The following is a 16,149-nucleotide window of genomic DNA, read 5'->3' on the forward strand; positions in this document are numbered from 1 at the left end:
ACTAGATATACCCAATTCCTGCAACCAAATGCAGAAACACTTGATAGTGAAGATGACAACTATTGTTAGCGTGTTTTAGTGTCGCAATCGGTCAGGGGAGGCTTGTGTTCAAGCTTTGGAATCCTATTGGAGTTCTGAACTGTTGTCTTTCTCCCTCAACCCAGCCAACCATATAGCTTTGCTATTTGGGGCATAAACTGAAGGGTTGAAGGCCATCTTAGGTCTTGGAGAAAAAGTGGAATATAAATCTAATAAACTAGCAGCAGAAAATGAAGACCATTTAGCTCTCTCAACCCACCAAAGTTTCCCATCTCTGCCATGTATACAGATAAGAGGGAGGAATTAAATAAACAAACACACTCTCTTCTTGTTCACTTTCTTGTTTTCGTTTTGAGTGGATATTATTGCAGATTTAGAAAGAACATTATCATCTGGAAAACAATAACCATTTTATCAGGACTCAGGCGGCAACTTACTACTGAATAGCTATTGGCTCCATCATTCCAATAAGCCATCTATATAGTCCTGGATATTTTTACCAAAGGTAAAACATTAAATGGGAGGGGAAAAAAAGAGTAAAGATAGTACACTTTTATTTTTTAAAATTATTGATTCCACTTTAGCTAAGCACCAATTTAATGCCTAGGAGTAGCTTTTGCTTTTTCCTTAATGGGGTCAAAGCAATAGAATTAGTGAATTAATTATTAGTGAATGAGAAAAGAATTCAATTACAGAGTCACAATCCTACACATCTTGACAATGTTCCTTAATGAAGCACGCACAGGATTGCCATCTCTGCTGTTTTTCCCCATGCTTTATTAATAAAGTGCTTTTAATTCGTAGAAGCATCAATACAATTGCATTTTTATGAGTATAAAGCTATTTTTAAGGCAGGGAGGGATCTAAGGTACATACAGGAAAGCTACCAGTGTGGAAGGACATGCAGTTTTGTGTTGGACATCTTGCCAAAAAAAGATTTGTCAGAGACTAGAATCAAACCCAGCAAAATCAAATCAAAGGAACAAGAAAGCCTCTACTGGTGCCTCAGTGCTTTGAATGGGATTTTACCATTATCCTCTTTAACTGGTTTCAGATGATATGGTTCTTATCTATTTTAGCCACAAAAAAACATTTGCTGTTTTTCATGAACAATCCAAGGAGCCGCACAGAGACTTGCATGATTTCCTGTTAATCTGCCTGCCGGAAGAAATCTTGATAAATTATTAACTCCCCAATCCCCGTTGACTACAAAGTACAGCCATTTAGAATGAGTGACAGCTACTCAGTTTCAAATGGACATCACTTTTTTTTTTTTACATTACAGCAGCAATTTACAGAAACACATTTAAAACCGCCCCCCCCTTTTTTTTTATTAAAGTAGTGCAATTTTTTTTTAGCTTGGCACACATCAATCTTACTCACTGGTAGATTGGCTTTGAGATTGCATAACGGCCCATATTGTCTTCTTGGCAACAACATGGAAATAACTTGGGGGTGGTGCTCATCTGTTTCATAGCCAACGGAGCTAAGCATTGTCCAAAAAATGCTCCTATGGTCATGTGCCTGGCATGACAATACAATGAGTACATGGAACGCTGTTACCTTCCCACCAAAGTGGTACCTATTTGTCTACTTGCATTTGCATGCTAGGTGGGCAGGACCTCAAGCAGGAACAGGAACTCAGTCCATCGAGCCCGTTCTTGGGTCTCAAACTGCCAAACCTTTGGTTGACAAGCCCAGCGTTTTAACTGCTGATTTAAAAAAAGGGGGTGCAATGAGACAACTGTTAGGAAACACAAACAAGGTCCATAGGAATTGTTAGGAAACACAAAATGGTCCATAGGAATTATGTTACTTAAAGCTGCAGTATACATTGTCTTCATGCACTGCTATAGTACTGTGCCACTTTCTCTGCTTTGAAGACGTCATATGACCTCTGTCCCTGATCTTTTATAAATGCATTAGGATTAGATATCCCTGTAGGTTTTCCACATATTCTGGAACTCTTGCCTTTTCTGAAGCAAGACAGAGTTTGGTTCTGGAATAATTCTTTCTCAAAACCTTTCTCTGCTTAATCCTGGGAACCTTGCCTGTTTTTCCTGAAGGAGTCTTCCTCACTTCCCTGGCTTTTGCATAGGAGTCAGTGGTAGATGACACATCATAGAAGAAGATAAAACAGAGTGGTGGACCATACAGAGATTAATGGATTATTTCCACCATGAGTTAGATTAGTGTTTACCAACCTGGGCATCTTATAGTTGTATGGCATTCAACTTCCAGAGTTCTCAGCAATTGCTGACGAATTCTGGAAATTGGAGTCCACGTTCCTGAAGGTCGTCCAAGTTGGAAAATAGTGGCTTAGGTAGCAGATGTCTAGAATTTTAGCTATGGTACTAGCTCACAGTATAATAACAATGCTGAATTGTACTTTTTATTGTGTCACTTTGGGAAATGCACACAATATATGGGGAGTGGTCATATTGACCAGAGTTACTTAATTCAAATTTAATTACATTTAAATTAAAATATATCCAAATTAGTTATGGTTTCAGCTGATCTAATTTCTATTTAGGCCATTATTTCTCAACCCTAGTGACTTTATGCTGGGTGGACTTCAACTCCCAGAATTCCTCAGTTTGTATGGTTCGCTGAAGAATTCTAGGAATTGAAGTCCATCCATCTTAAAGTTGCTGGGATTGAAAAACATTGATCTAAGCTCTTCCCACTTCTGGAATGTGTTCCCAATACCTTGCCCTCTCATCTTCAGAAATCGGAGCATTTGGGGATTATTATCTGGGCTTCAAAGAGCCTTGACAATTAATTAACTAATTAATTCCCAATAACACATAAGTATGTTCTGCTATAGAAATTTGGAATGGCTTCGTGTGAGAGGCAATTAGGTATTAATTCCCAAGACAAGAAGATGGTCACTAGCATGGATATTTTTAAATTTTTATTTTAAAGGACCAACACAATAAATCACGGAGACAACAACATATATTTTAATACTGAAAGCTTTCCTTCCACAACTATGGTCTGCAATTTCATAGCTGAAGTTAGACCTGGAAACGGTTTGTCTTTTTAAATAGTATCTCAAAGGTAACATTGCAAAAGAGAGAGAACTAAAAAAAGAAAAGAAAGTAAACCACCACATGGAAAACCTTAAATACATCAATTGCAAACTCAGTGTGCTTGTTTTCTTTTGTGAGAAGATGGGTAAACCTGTGGAGATATTAAAGTTCTTCAAAATCATGCACACTTGGATTCATTGCTTCTGGGTGCATTACTCTCCCCATGAAAATGATGGTACCTTAAAGAAAGAAAAGAAGAGCTGTAGGGGTACAGATTCCGAATAACAACAACAATAATAATAATTCCTAAAAACAAGTTCAACAGTGGAACAATTATCCATAAAGGAAATGGCTTCTGTTTACTGGGTAGGCTCAAGAAAGGAGGGGTTAAAACATCTTCAAAGACTGTGTCTCTCCTGCTGGACCGGTCTCATTGTTGGGTAGTTTCCCTGAAAATATCATTTACTGGTTCCAATATTGACTATGGAACAATAGTTAAAACCAGCCCTACTCTCTAGAAAGTGATGGCGAACCTTTTTGCCATTGTGTGCCAAAAGCGGGGGGAGCACAGGGGGGTCGCGCACGCGTGTGCCCACACCCATAATTCAATGTGCCCCGCCCCACCGTGCATGTGCGTGCAACCCTCCACGCTCTCCCTGCTATTGGCCCGTGATGGCACAGTGGGACTGGAAGGCCCGTTTTTCGCCTGCCCCAGGCTCCAGAGCCTTTCTAGGAGCCTGGGGAGGTTGAAAACAGCCTCCCCCCACCATCTGGAGGCCCTCCGGGGGCCGGAAATGGCCCATTTCCTGACTTCCAGTGGGCCCGGAAGGCCCGAAAATCAGTTGGCCGGTATGCGCATGTGCGCTGGAGCTGAGCTAGGGCAACGCTCTCGTGCCCACAGATATGGCTCCATGTGCCACCTGTGGCACGCGTGCCATATGTTCGCCATCACGGCTCTAGAAGTACTTGAGGTAACTTGCAATGAATGAAAAAGATATTAAGAGACTGATGTGATGTCTCTCGTGAACCAAGTCCATATTGGTTCTCAGATAGGATTATCCATCCACAAAAGAGCTACGGGTGAAAGAACAAAGAACCAAAGTCATTGTAGCGTTTAGAATATCTGGTGGTCCTTAGTAGTTTATTTTCATAATTAATGAGAGTCGTGAGGAAAGAATCAAATGAGCGACAAAGAATGTTTTCCAATACTGTCTTATGGTATAAATATTTGAGTATGCATTTCATTTATATATATATTCAATCCTTTGTTTTATAAATATTGTAATGCGCTCACCTGTTATTCTGTTCCGAACCACAAAGAAGAAAGGATGATCCACTATAATTTGGGGGTACAGCACAGCCATTCTACTAATTGCAATCATTCCTGGGGAATGGAAGGGGAAAAAAAAAGAAAGTCTAACATTTTTTGGATATATTTATGCCCATAATCTCTCCTTTTTCCTGCCAGTCCATTTGTAGCACACCTAAAGTGCATAAACAAGGATTAAAAACCCATCATAACTAACAGGGTTGTCAGGAGGCACAAATTTAATCTAAAACCAAGAAAGATTTAGAAAGAAATGGATGTGTCTAGATATGTTTTGTGAATGATTAACAACTGGTAGCGGCACAATTTATTTCCACCACTTTGGGAACAGTTTATAACTTACAAACAAGCTGACTTGGGAGACTTATTACATCCATTCCCTTCCGAGGGGAAGTCATTACACTGGATAACCCCACCACCCACTTGGGTTATTGCTAAATACAGAACAGATACTTTCAATGAAACATGTGTTATCTTAATCCTGATTGGCCACAATAATTCTCAGGAGTGCACTCTTACTATGAAATCTTTATTCTGATCCTCAGAATTCTCACTGCAAATGGATGCAAATTCCGATTTAATACTTGCAAAATTTTCAAATGATATATTTTGATTACCTTCGCTATCACAACAGTGACACTGCTAGAGTACTTTCAACCAGAGATAATATTCCTTATTGAGATGATAACACTAACTCCCTGTCTTATAAAGAGGACACTGCCTACCACTCTTAAATTCATTTTTATATTGACTTATTCGCTGTGAATTGGTCTGGTTTCCAATTAGATAAATCTCCTGTGGTCCTTTATAATCAGATTCATCCCTTAATCATTTACTTTGGTTTAAGCAAATCAAAATTTCCTTTAATCTGGGATTTGAAATCTCTTTCAAATTCTACCTTGAGAGGCTGTTTAAAGGAAACTTGGTTTGCCTTAATGACAGGAATGATGGAAGGCCCCACTTAAGAGCAAGACAGAAATGAGATTTGGAGAAGGGAAGAATTTGCTCCAGTAAGGCTGGATTTAGTGGGACAATGGCTTAGTCATTATCATGGTTCATTACATTAATCTAATAAATTACCTCAAAATGACACAGCAAGCCACAGTACATTAGTCTCACTCTGTCTTGCTTATTATCTCAGCAATAGTTCCTGATTGGTTAGTCTGTTGCCCTGTTGTTATTTTCCTAATTACAACAATGAAAAAAGTCTGTGGTTGCCGATGGAGACATATATCAGGGTTTTTCAAAACAGGGTTCCATAAAACCTAGTGTTATGAGAAATACTAAATGTGAGAAATTAAGGGTAAAAAAAAATTCACTCAAAACACAGCCAATTTATTATTGCTAGAGCAATTTTTCCCAACCTTGGCATATTTAATATGAATGGACTTCAGTTCCTCGCATCCCAAGCCAGAATCTCTTATGCTGGCTGGAGTATTCTAAGAATTGAAATCCATCCATCTTAAAGTTGCCAAGATTATGCTAGAGATCTGCCTCTTGATCTGGCATTCTGTAATTTATTTTCTTAAATGGCAGCCTAACAAACCCCTGACTAAGTCACCATCTGTAGAATGAAGGAAAGCCTATTCTTTCTGTTGTCCTTTTCCTTTGTAAAAGACTCATAGTCAACAGGGGTGAGAAGACAGTCAAACTGCTACAAGACAATTTTACTTACTGTTTCTCCATTTTCTGTTTGAAAGACTAATGCTGCTTAACTCTATGTTAACCCTTAACCGAAATACAAATGTCAGAGCACATCCTGGATCATGATTAACGAAGTTAACACAAACAAATGTAAACCAGACAAAGTCAAAAGAACCTGACTTAAAATGCTCCTTCTAACCTATAATTTAATCTATAGTATGGGTTTTGACATTATATAGCAACCCAAAAAACCAATAGAGTTTGGCTTGTTGTGAGAACACAGTCAGTATAAGACATTTGTTTCTAATCACAACTGCCAATAGCAGGGGACCAGTAATTAACTCTTCATTGAATTGCAAGGAGTTCTCCAACTTTTTTTTTTTTTTTTTTTTTTTTAATTTGATTTATATGCCGCCCTTCTCCGAAGACTCAGGGCGGCTTACAATGTGCTCAGCAATAGCCTTCATCCTTTTGTATATTTATACAAAGTCAGCTTATTGCCCCCACAAACTGGGTCCTCATTTCACCTACCTTATCAACTTGATGAGCATGAGATATAATCAACTTGATGAGCATGAGATATATGGGACTATAATGTTGATCATCCCAACCCAGAATTTCCCATAGCTATACCAGTGGTGTCAAAGTTGCGTAGTCACGGCGTCGTCATGATGTATCGTGACTTTTTCCTCCTTTTCTAAACTGGGCATGGGCGTGGCTAGTGCATGACGCATCTGGCCTGCGGGCTGCGAGTTTGACACCCTGACCTATACTGTTTGGAAAGGATTTTCAGAGGCATGAAACCAGGAGTCAGTATAAGAGTTCAATAGCACTGCAAGTTTATTCCATACAACCTATACAAGAATCTGATCAACTAACAGTGAAGGCAAACTGACAGCAGATAACAGTCAATGGACTTCCAGTGGGGCTCTCTTTTGTGGGGTATAGGAACTCTAGACTAATGATGTATTTAACTCCGCCCTCAGGTTCAACCTGGTCATCTCTTACCAGATTCGCTATCTACTTGAATTAGCATCCAGGAAGCTCTGTTTTTTTTTCCTGACACTTAAGTGGAGACATCCAAAATATGCAGATTTAATTTGTAGTATCAGTATAAACAGGAAATATTGTAGTTCAAATACATTAGTATTAAGGCAAAATTTAGTCTTAATTAAATTTGTAAGACTTTAATGACTCTCTAGAGCTTTACAGTTTGCAAGCATTTTATTAACTTTTATCTTTATTATACTGACATATATAAAGGAGATAGTCATGGAATAAATAAATAAAACTTTCACGCATTCCCAGCCATGAAATGAATAACTGTCTACATAGTTTTGAGGAATCTGATCAGTAGGAATGGGGCTTTCTTCAAAGATTGTGCTTTTCTATGTATTAAAAGAAAAGGAAATTGATACATGAATTGAAACTAAAAAGAGAATGTTTTAAAATTATTTTAAAAATCTGCGGGAGCAAAAGTTAAATATTTGTATGTAGTAAGCAAGTCGTTCTGCCATCTGGTGTGCGTTATTCAAATATATTCAAATGGGTCACTTTGTTGGGGGAGGAGCTGAGCTGTGAAATAGGCAGGACAAGGATGCAATATGGATGGGACCATATCTCCTATCTTACTTAGCACAGTCTTTCTCAACCTTAGGAACTTGAAGATGTGTGGACTTCAACTCCCAGAATTCCCCAGCCAGCCATTCCACCATGCTGGATGATGAATTCTGGGAGTTGAAGTCCACACATCTTGAAGTTGCCAAGGTTGGGAAACACTGCCTTACCAGGACTGGGGGATTGGAGAGGTAAAATGTGGGGGGATTGGCGAGGTGAAATTTGGGATTGTTTTCAACCCTTTTAAAAATACTTTCAATGATAAAGTTAAGGCTTAGACTTCAAGTGTTTCCTAGCTCAAAATGATAAGAAATTTGCTTCTTAATATTCAGTCATAGTAGTCACAAAACAGGGGCTTAGAGCTGCAGATTGCCCATTCTGTTCTACAGTTTTTTTTTTTATTTTGTGCCTGATTGCCAGCTCATTTGGAAACAGAAACGTCTTGCAAACTGAGGTAATGTTATATAGCTGCAACCTGATGCTTCTGATAAAGAGCAAAGGGATATTTTTATCTCTTCACACTGGTGTTGCAGTCCAGCCTCCCTCCTTCTGGTATTACAAAGACATTTAATCAAAGGCTGCGGGCAGGAGAAGAATAAATCATGGAAAAGAATCGGCTGCAGAATTTTCTTGACTCAGAATTCAAATATATTATGCACACATAATGCAATTCCAAATTGCCAAGTTTCTATTGCCTTTTTTTAAAAAAACCTAGTACACAGTCTAAATAATCTCTAATTCTTTTGACATATACCCGTCTACCTTCTGTCGACTTCTGTTTCATCTAAAGACAGAGACAGGACTAAGTTGAAAAGTAGGCTTTATGTTTTAAAGATTAGGGCTTGCTTTCCCCCAGGACAGTACTATGGTACTGGACTTGATCCAATACCACAGGATAACCTCCTCCTCACGATAATGCTAAGACTGCAATTAAGTGCAGACAAGGCCTTCCTCCCAATTTTTCAAGGCTTGAAGACAAGTTTTAAATGAGCTTTCTGCCCACTCACTGACCTTACCAGAAAGGTAAGCAAATGGCTAGAAAGCATGGGAAAATGTCCTCCAAAATAGCTCTTCTGAAATTGCCCTTTTCAAGGTGTGTTGCACTGTACTATGAAGTATTTATCTGCACAGCTGTCTTGGGAGCTAAGCCATTAATTATTTTGGCTGATGAAAATGAGAGGATAAATGTCATGGTCCTGCTTCATATGCTTATCAGGTTAGCAATCTTCCATGGCTGGGGTTACACCACCAGGAGCTTGCCTCTCCTCCACCTCCTTGTACAAGGAGGATCTTGTTAGGATGGTTGGGTTTGAATTAAGGAGAGGAAAATTCAGCTCTGAAGCTTACCACTGGCTGACCATGGCAGGGCAGGGCAGGGCAGGGCAGGACAGGACGTAGGACAGGGGTCTACAACCTTAAACACTCAAAGAGCCATTTGGACCCATTTCCCACAGAAAAGAAAACACTGGGAGCCACAAGATCTGGGTGAGCGTGGCCAACTCAACGTTACTCCCACCCAGTCACATGACCCGCCCCCCTCCCCAGCCATGCCTACCCAGGTTTTGTGGCTCCCTGTGTTTTCTGTGGGAAATGGTTCTCTCTTTCTCTCTCCCTCCCTCACATTTCTGTTTTTCTCTCTTTTTCCTCTCTCCCTCTCTCTTTTTCTTTTTCTTCCCCTTCTTTCTCTCATTTGTTTCCTTCTCTTTTCCTTCTGTCTCATTCTCTTCCTCCAGCTCTCTCATTTCTCTCTCCGTCTCTCTCTCCCCTTCTCTCTCTCTGTTTCTCTCTCTTTTTCCTCTCTCATTCTCTCCCTCCATCATTTTCTCATTTCTCCCTCTTTCTTTCTTTCTTTCTTTCTTTCTTTCTTTCTTTCTTTCTTTCTTTCTTTCTTTCTTTTTCCTTCTTTCTTCCTTCCTTCCTTCCTTCCTTTCCTTTCTTTTTCTTTCTTCTTTCTTTTTCTTTCTCTCCCCTTCTTTCTCTCCTTTGTTTCCCTCTCTTTTCTTTCTCTCTTATTCTCTCCCTCCATCATTTTCTCATTTCTCTCTCATTTTCTCCCCTTTTCTCTCTCTCATCTCTCACTCTTACACACACACACACACACACACACAAGCAGGGATACCCTCTGCAAGCGAGTGGAGTGGTGCTGCCGGTGGTGTTGATTGAAAAGTGTCCTCCAGGTGGCTTTAAATCTTGCATGGGGGACTTTCGCCGCCCAGAGGATGCTTTTCAATCAATGCTGCTGGCACCACTCAACTGGAGGAGTTGAGGGCAGTGGGAAAAGGGGGCTTGCCCCACCGAACTGCGCACGCCACCCCAGGGATCAGGCTTGGAGAAAACCGGAGCACCCTCACCAAAGACATTCACCCATCAGTCAGTCATACCCACCCGCTCCGTGCGCCTTTGCTGCGCTTTGGCCAAGCCTGGCCGCTCGCTTGAGGGTATCCCTGCTTGTGTGCACCCTCCTGGCCCTGCAACAGCCGGCCATTGGGTCACATGAGGAGAAGGAGGAGGGTCATCTTCGGGGAAGCTGCCACCGTGGCTCGTGGTTGCTCCTCAGCTGCGGGCCTGTCCCCCTTTCCATCATACCCTCCTCCCAGATCCCATTCCCATTCCGCCATCCCTCATGTTAGCAAGGTTGGCATTGGCCACAGCCGAGTTGGGTCAGTGTTTTGGGGTGGAGAGTAGGTCGTGCGACCGGATTGGCAGGGAGCTGCAGGATAGAGGTCAAAGAGTCACATGCGGCTCTGGAGCCGTGGGTTACCGACACCGATCTAGGCCCTTGAAGACTGTTTGGACTTCAACACTCATCATTCCCAGCCAACGATCAAAGATTGATTGAGGTGAAATCCCAAGCCTCTAGAAGGCTGTTAGCTATACTACAAGCTTTTCTAGCAAAATTCCAAATCTTGACATCTCTGCCAAAAAAGTATTTTGCCAATCTTTGACAAGAGGAGGAGTAGGAGGTTCCCACCTACTGCTTGCTTCATCCCCACCCAGTTTATTCTGTGGGAATACATCCTTTTTGCTAAAAGGCTGAGCATGTCATTCAGTCCACACTTTTAGGAAGTTACCTGAAGCAGCAGCAGCTTCCGAACCTTCTTCATTAACTTCAAGGATAGATTTGTGAACTGCTTTTGACAGGTAAAGCTCTTTGTTGTCTGGAGGAAAAAAAAGAGCATTAACAATTCAGCATTTTCAGAAAAGACCTATAAATGTCTTCCAATATTAGAGAAAAAATAAGCTTTGAGTGTAGTTTACTGTAACGTCGAACGATTACCATTCAAAAATACAGATGAAACCCTCTGTAATCTAAACTATAGATACTTCCTTTCTTTTCTCTTCTCTCTTCTCTGTTCTGCAAGTCCCACTATTTTCTTCTGTTAAGAGACCTTCAGATTTTGTATACATAAATGCGAAGCTATCAAATTACTGGTCTATCTGAGCCAGATTTAGATAACCTATTGTCCTTGGAATCTCTCCCCAATTCTTTTTTTTCATTCCTGAAACAACAAACCGTCAAGTATTCAGTGATTCAACTGCCAAAAATGGATGGTGGAATTTTATATCATACTGAGGCAAAATATAAATTAAGAATCAAACGTCTGGTAGAAGCACTAACCAACCCCCCCGACCCCAAATAAAAGGAAAGGGCAATCCATAATATTAATAAATCAAAAGCTTATCAACCCCAGGTCTACGCTCAATGTTGCCCATGAATGCAGAGATTTCAGGTTTATTGACTTTTTGCAATTTTCCCTAGAACCCTGAAACCTACTGATCTCCATTAATCAAGCAGTGGAGAAGAATTAAAGAACAGATGCCCTGAGCAAATGAACAGCCCAGGAATTTGTCACTTTCAGAATCAGAAACAAGGTCATAAAACCTATTTTTTTTTTTTTTTTGCAAAAATCCATTTTTGTGTCCCCCCCCCCCCCCCCGTTCCCCCTAGGCATTCTTTTTTGGCAACCTGAACATAGTCAGTTCTTGGCCCTGTTAGTCAACTGGAGTAAATAATGAAACTCATGGCGATGTGCTAAAAAACACTGAGCAATCTCCCCTGTCCATCATTGGACTACTCTAACTCTGTAGCATCTCAAGCTGTGCTTCCTATAGCTGAAAAATCTATTTTATTCAACTGGATATATAATAAACTTTGAGTCTCCTTCACACTGAATTCATAGAAGAGAATATTGGCAGCTCAGTGTTGAACTGTGAGGTCCTTGGTGCTCTCTGAGCTTGGTTCTTTTCTTGCAGATGTTTCAATAGGTAAGTAGGTAATATCATCAGTGCAAGAAAATGTCTGTAGAGAAAACAACCAAGATCAGAAAGCACCAAGGAGCACAAACACAACATTGAAGTACTGGGGACAACATAAACCTATCTGTGGTAATGATATGGAAATAATCGATTACTTCTTTTTCCGGGACATTTTTCAATTTTCCAGTCTAGCCTTTAAGGATTTCTTTATAATCGTCCAAGTAAGTACTAATTAGGTCTAACACTGCTTAATTTTTCAAAATGAGCCAAAGGCATTTTGGTACTGCCACATAGCTGGGCATAGACTAAGATCCCTCCAAATCTAATAAGAGATGTAAGAAGATAAAAATTTATCACTATAGAAAGGTTGAAGTCTGGATGTACCCCAAGAGAACAGATGATTGAATCCAAGAACAGTAATTTATTTTTGTATATTTTGTATATTGCATTATTCACTAGGATTCTGGGTAGGGCACAATGAAAACAAAACAGAAAAATAATACAAAAAAACCTCCATACAAAATGATCTTCGGTGTAATAAAAATGGTAACCCAAAAATCACAGAATGGATCAAAAGCCAGACTGAATAATAATAGCAAAAATGGTTTTCCTATGCAAAAAATAGTCAGGGCTACCTGTATTTCTGGAGACAGTATTCCAGAGAGTGACATTCGTTACTAAAAATGCCTATCATGTTGTTCCTCTCCCATTCGATCTCTCAATGGGTGGCTTTCTCAACCTTGATAATTAGCCTGGATGGGCAGAATCATCCCTGATATAATTGAACACCAAACTTTATGGGAAGCCTCATGGGTAACAACCAGCACTTTGAATATACCTCATAAATATGAATATACGGATAGTCCTCCACTTACCATTGTAACTGAGCCTGTAAGTCATGAAGGTTGTAATATGGGTCACCCATGTGACCAACCCAAATTTATGACATTTTTTTGTGGTGGTTGTTAAGTGAATGTCACAGTTGTTAAGTGAACCCACTGTTTGATATGGGGTGTTTTTGCTCAAAACTGGAAGCAAAGGCCAGCTTTTGGCAAAAATATTGCAAATTGCAGACATGTAACTGTGGGATGCTGAAAATGGCCCTAAATACAGACCAGTTGTGAAGTTCTTGAAATGCAGTCATGGACCACAGGGTAAATGATTGTTGGAACTTTTGGACTAGGTTGTAAAGAGTTTTAGAGGAGTCCATTGTAACTCTGAACACTTGCTAAGTGATAACCCAGTCATAAGTTGAGGACACCTGTTTATTTTTACACACACACATGGGGGAGGGGGGAAGAAGAGAGGGAGAGAGTGGGAGAGGGGGAGACAGAGAGAGAGAGAGAGAGAGGGGGGGGGGGACAAAGGCAGTGGTGAAATTCAAATTTTTTTTACTACCGGTTCTGTGGGCGTGACTTGGTGGGTATGGTGTGGTTTGGTGGGTGTGGCAGGGGAAGGTTACTGCAAAATCTCCATTCCCTCCCCACTCCTCGGGGAAGGATATTGCAAAATCTCCATTCTCACTCCATTCTGGGGCCAGCCAGAGATGGTATTTGTCAGTTCTCCGAACTACTCAAAATTTCTGCTACCGTTTCTCCAGAACCTTTCAGGACCTGCTGGATTTCACCCCTGGACAAAGGGAGGGTGAGAAGAGGGGGAGAGAGAGGGAGGAAGAAAGACAGAGGGAGGGAGACAGAGCGAGAGAGCGAGAGCGAGAGAGAGAGAGAGAGAGAGGGAGACTGGCTTTCTTGATTAGACCAATCCAATTAAAAAACAGGGCATGGAAGGCATAACACTGCTACTTTTCTATTTGTTTCCTTTCTCCTCTAGTAATTAAAAAAGGAAAGATGCTTTTATGAAAAAATGAACACAAAGGAAACAGATATACTGCATTAAATCACAGCTCCAGGAATTTTAACAGTGTGGTTTCCAAAGCGTTGCTCTATATTTTGTCTCATAAAGCAAAATATAAGCAACCTTTTCCATACCTGGATTTGTCTCCTTTATTCACGAAGAAAAATTAACAGCACTACCCTACAGCACATTCATCTTTTCCGTGCTTAATGCTCCACATTCCTGCATAAATAATGTGATCTTTAAACAGCAGAGGAGTTAATTTGTTTGACTAAAATGGGTTGTTTTCTCTTGCTTTTTGTGAGGTAAGGGAGTTAGGTGGTATAAATCTTCAGGAAAATATTCATCTCTGGGAGGGAGTGCAAATCCAACACCAGGCTGGTTTGTGTGCTTTGTAATCCCTTCCCGTGCCTGGGTGCACCAACTTCCCAAGAGCTAAATCAAAAAGGCTGTGAAGTAAAACATAAGAACTGCTCAGCTGAATCCAGGCAAAGTTTAATCTTTTCTGACAATAGCCAGCAGTCCAACATGGTTGGAAAGCTGACAAGCAGGCATCCTTCCTGCATTCTCTACAACAGCTGGTTCTTAAAATAGTACAACTCCAGCAAACAGGACCTAAATTGTGACTTCCAATATCCTTTACTATTGGCTGTGATGACTGGTGGAAGTGCAGCGATCAATATCTGGTTCACCAATTACCCATTTCTATAATGGAACAGGAGTTTTGATCTTAAGGTGACACTTCCGCATCGATCATTACTAAAGTGGTCTGCTAGCCTGCAATTTGCTTCATAACAGCAGCCAAATTGCAGGTGGCTCAGACCCTCTATTAATTCTGCCCAGGTAAATGCTACTGTCCATGGATACCAGCCGCGCTTTTTAATACAACTGAAGAGAGAGACAAGTCTTCTTCATCTGAATAAAAATGGATCTGATATTGCGCAGGATTCAATTACTATTTCTGTCTGAAGTTCTCAGAGGATTTCCATTTAGCTGCATGAAAAAGTCCTTAGGGAAAGCTTCCAACAAGCCAGTATATCCTGTTATATTTGTCCTGGAGGGGTTGTGGAATCAAATTCTTCAAACTCAAAAGCAAAGAGAACCAAGATCTGAATAGAAGACTTGTCCATGATAGATGGAGAGGAGATCAAGATAACTTGGAAAGCCGAGATATTGACGATGGGAAAAATTAACCAACAGGGCAAAACTATAGCTGCTGATATCAAAAGGTTTGATGTGAATTCAGTTAGTTGAATCTCTATTGATCTATATGACAGGACCTTGGTCAATGGGGAAAGAATCAAAACATGTAAAAGCAAAGTCTGCTCTAAGAAAATCACTGAGGGACTGGAGGACTATACCATGCCTACTACGGAAAGTTAGACATTATTTATGGTCCTGCAGGAGAAACAGACTTTGCAATTGCCCAATCGGATTTGATAATTATGCCCATAGAATGAAATTCTGCTTGTGCTCTTTGAACTGTGATGTTTAAAAACAAATTAAGAATATGTGAAGGAGTGCCAATAAATATCTAATATTTGAGGAGTTGCCACAAAGAGGAAGAGGTCAACCTATTCTCCAAAACACCTGAAGGCAGGACAAGAAGTAAAGGGTGGAAACTAACCAAAAATTAGTTACTATTACTAGAACCTAGAAATAAGGAGAAATTTCCTGACAGTGAGAGCAATTAATCAGTCGAATGGCTTGCCTTCAGAAGTTGTGAGTGTTCCATCACTAGAGGTTTTTAAGAAGATATTGGACAGCTATTTGTCTGAAATGGTATAGGGCCGTGATGGCGGCAGGTGGCACGTGTAGCCATATCAGTGGGCATGCCAGCTCAGCTCTGGCACGCATGCGTGCGCTGGCTAGCTGATTTTCGGGCCTTCTGGGCCCACCAGAAGTAGGGAAACAGGCTGTTTCCTGCCTCCGGAGGCCTGCGGGGTGGGTGGGGAAGGCCCGTTTTTCTTTCTCACCTGGCTCCAATCCTCTATATGCATCTGGGGAGGGTGAAAACAGCCTTCCCCACCCCCTCGGAGGCCCTCCGGAGGCCTGAAATGGCCCATTTCTTAACTCCCAGTTGGACAGGAAGTGACTTTTTTTGCTGTCCCCAGCCTCCAGAAACTCCTAGAGAGTTGGGAAGTAGGCCGTTTCAGGCTCCGGAGGGCCTCTGATGGGGTGGGAAAGGCTGTTTTCACCCTGCCCAGATGCATAGAGAGGATCTGGAGCCAGGTGAGAAAGAAAAGCAGGCCTACCGGGCCATCGTGTGCCAGAAGCGGGGTGGGGGGAAGGGGGGGTTGTGTGCGCATGCGCAGGGTGGGACGCATAGAATTATGGGTGAGGGCACGCTTGTGCACGAACCTCCCCTGCCCCCCCCCT

General features: G+C 41.1%; 1 protein-coding gene across 1 annotated transcript in view; it reads right to left on the reverse strand.

The window, feature by feature from the left end:
* Positions 1-2,938: 2,938 nt before the first annotated feature.
* The window catches only part of SERPINI1 (serpin family I member 1), a 121,010-nt gene continuing 107,799 nt past the window's right edge, over positions 2,939-16,149 (reverse strand). The window contains exons 7-9 of the mRNA XM_034439039.3: positions 10,731-10,817; positions 4,366-4,455; positions 2,939-3,310 (exon numbers count right to left, since the gene is read on the reverse strand). Of these exons, the coding sequence (XP_034294930.1) occupies positions 3,234-3,310; positions 4,366-4,455; positions 10,731-10,817 (254 nt within the window). The 3' untranslated portion in view covers positions 2,939-3,233. The remainder of the gene's footprint in view (positions 3,311-4,365; positions 4,456-10,730; positions 10,818-16,149) is intronic.

This window comes from Pantherophis guttatus, chromosome 6, assembly GCF_059756535.1.
Source record: "Pantherophis guttatus breed Tessera chromosome 6, ASM5975653v1, whole genome shotgun sequence".
NCBI lineage: Eukaryota > Metazoa > Chordata > Lepidosauria > Squamata > Colubridae > Pantherophis > Pantherophis guttatus.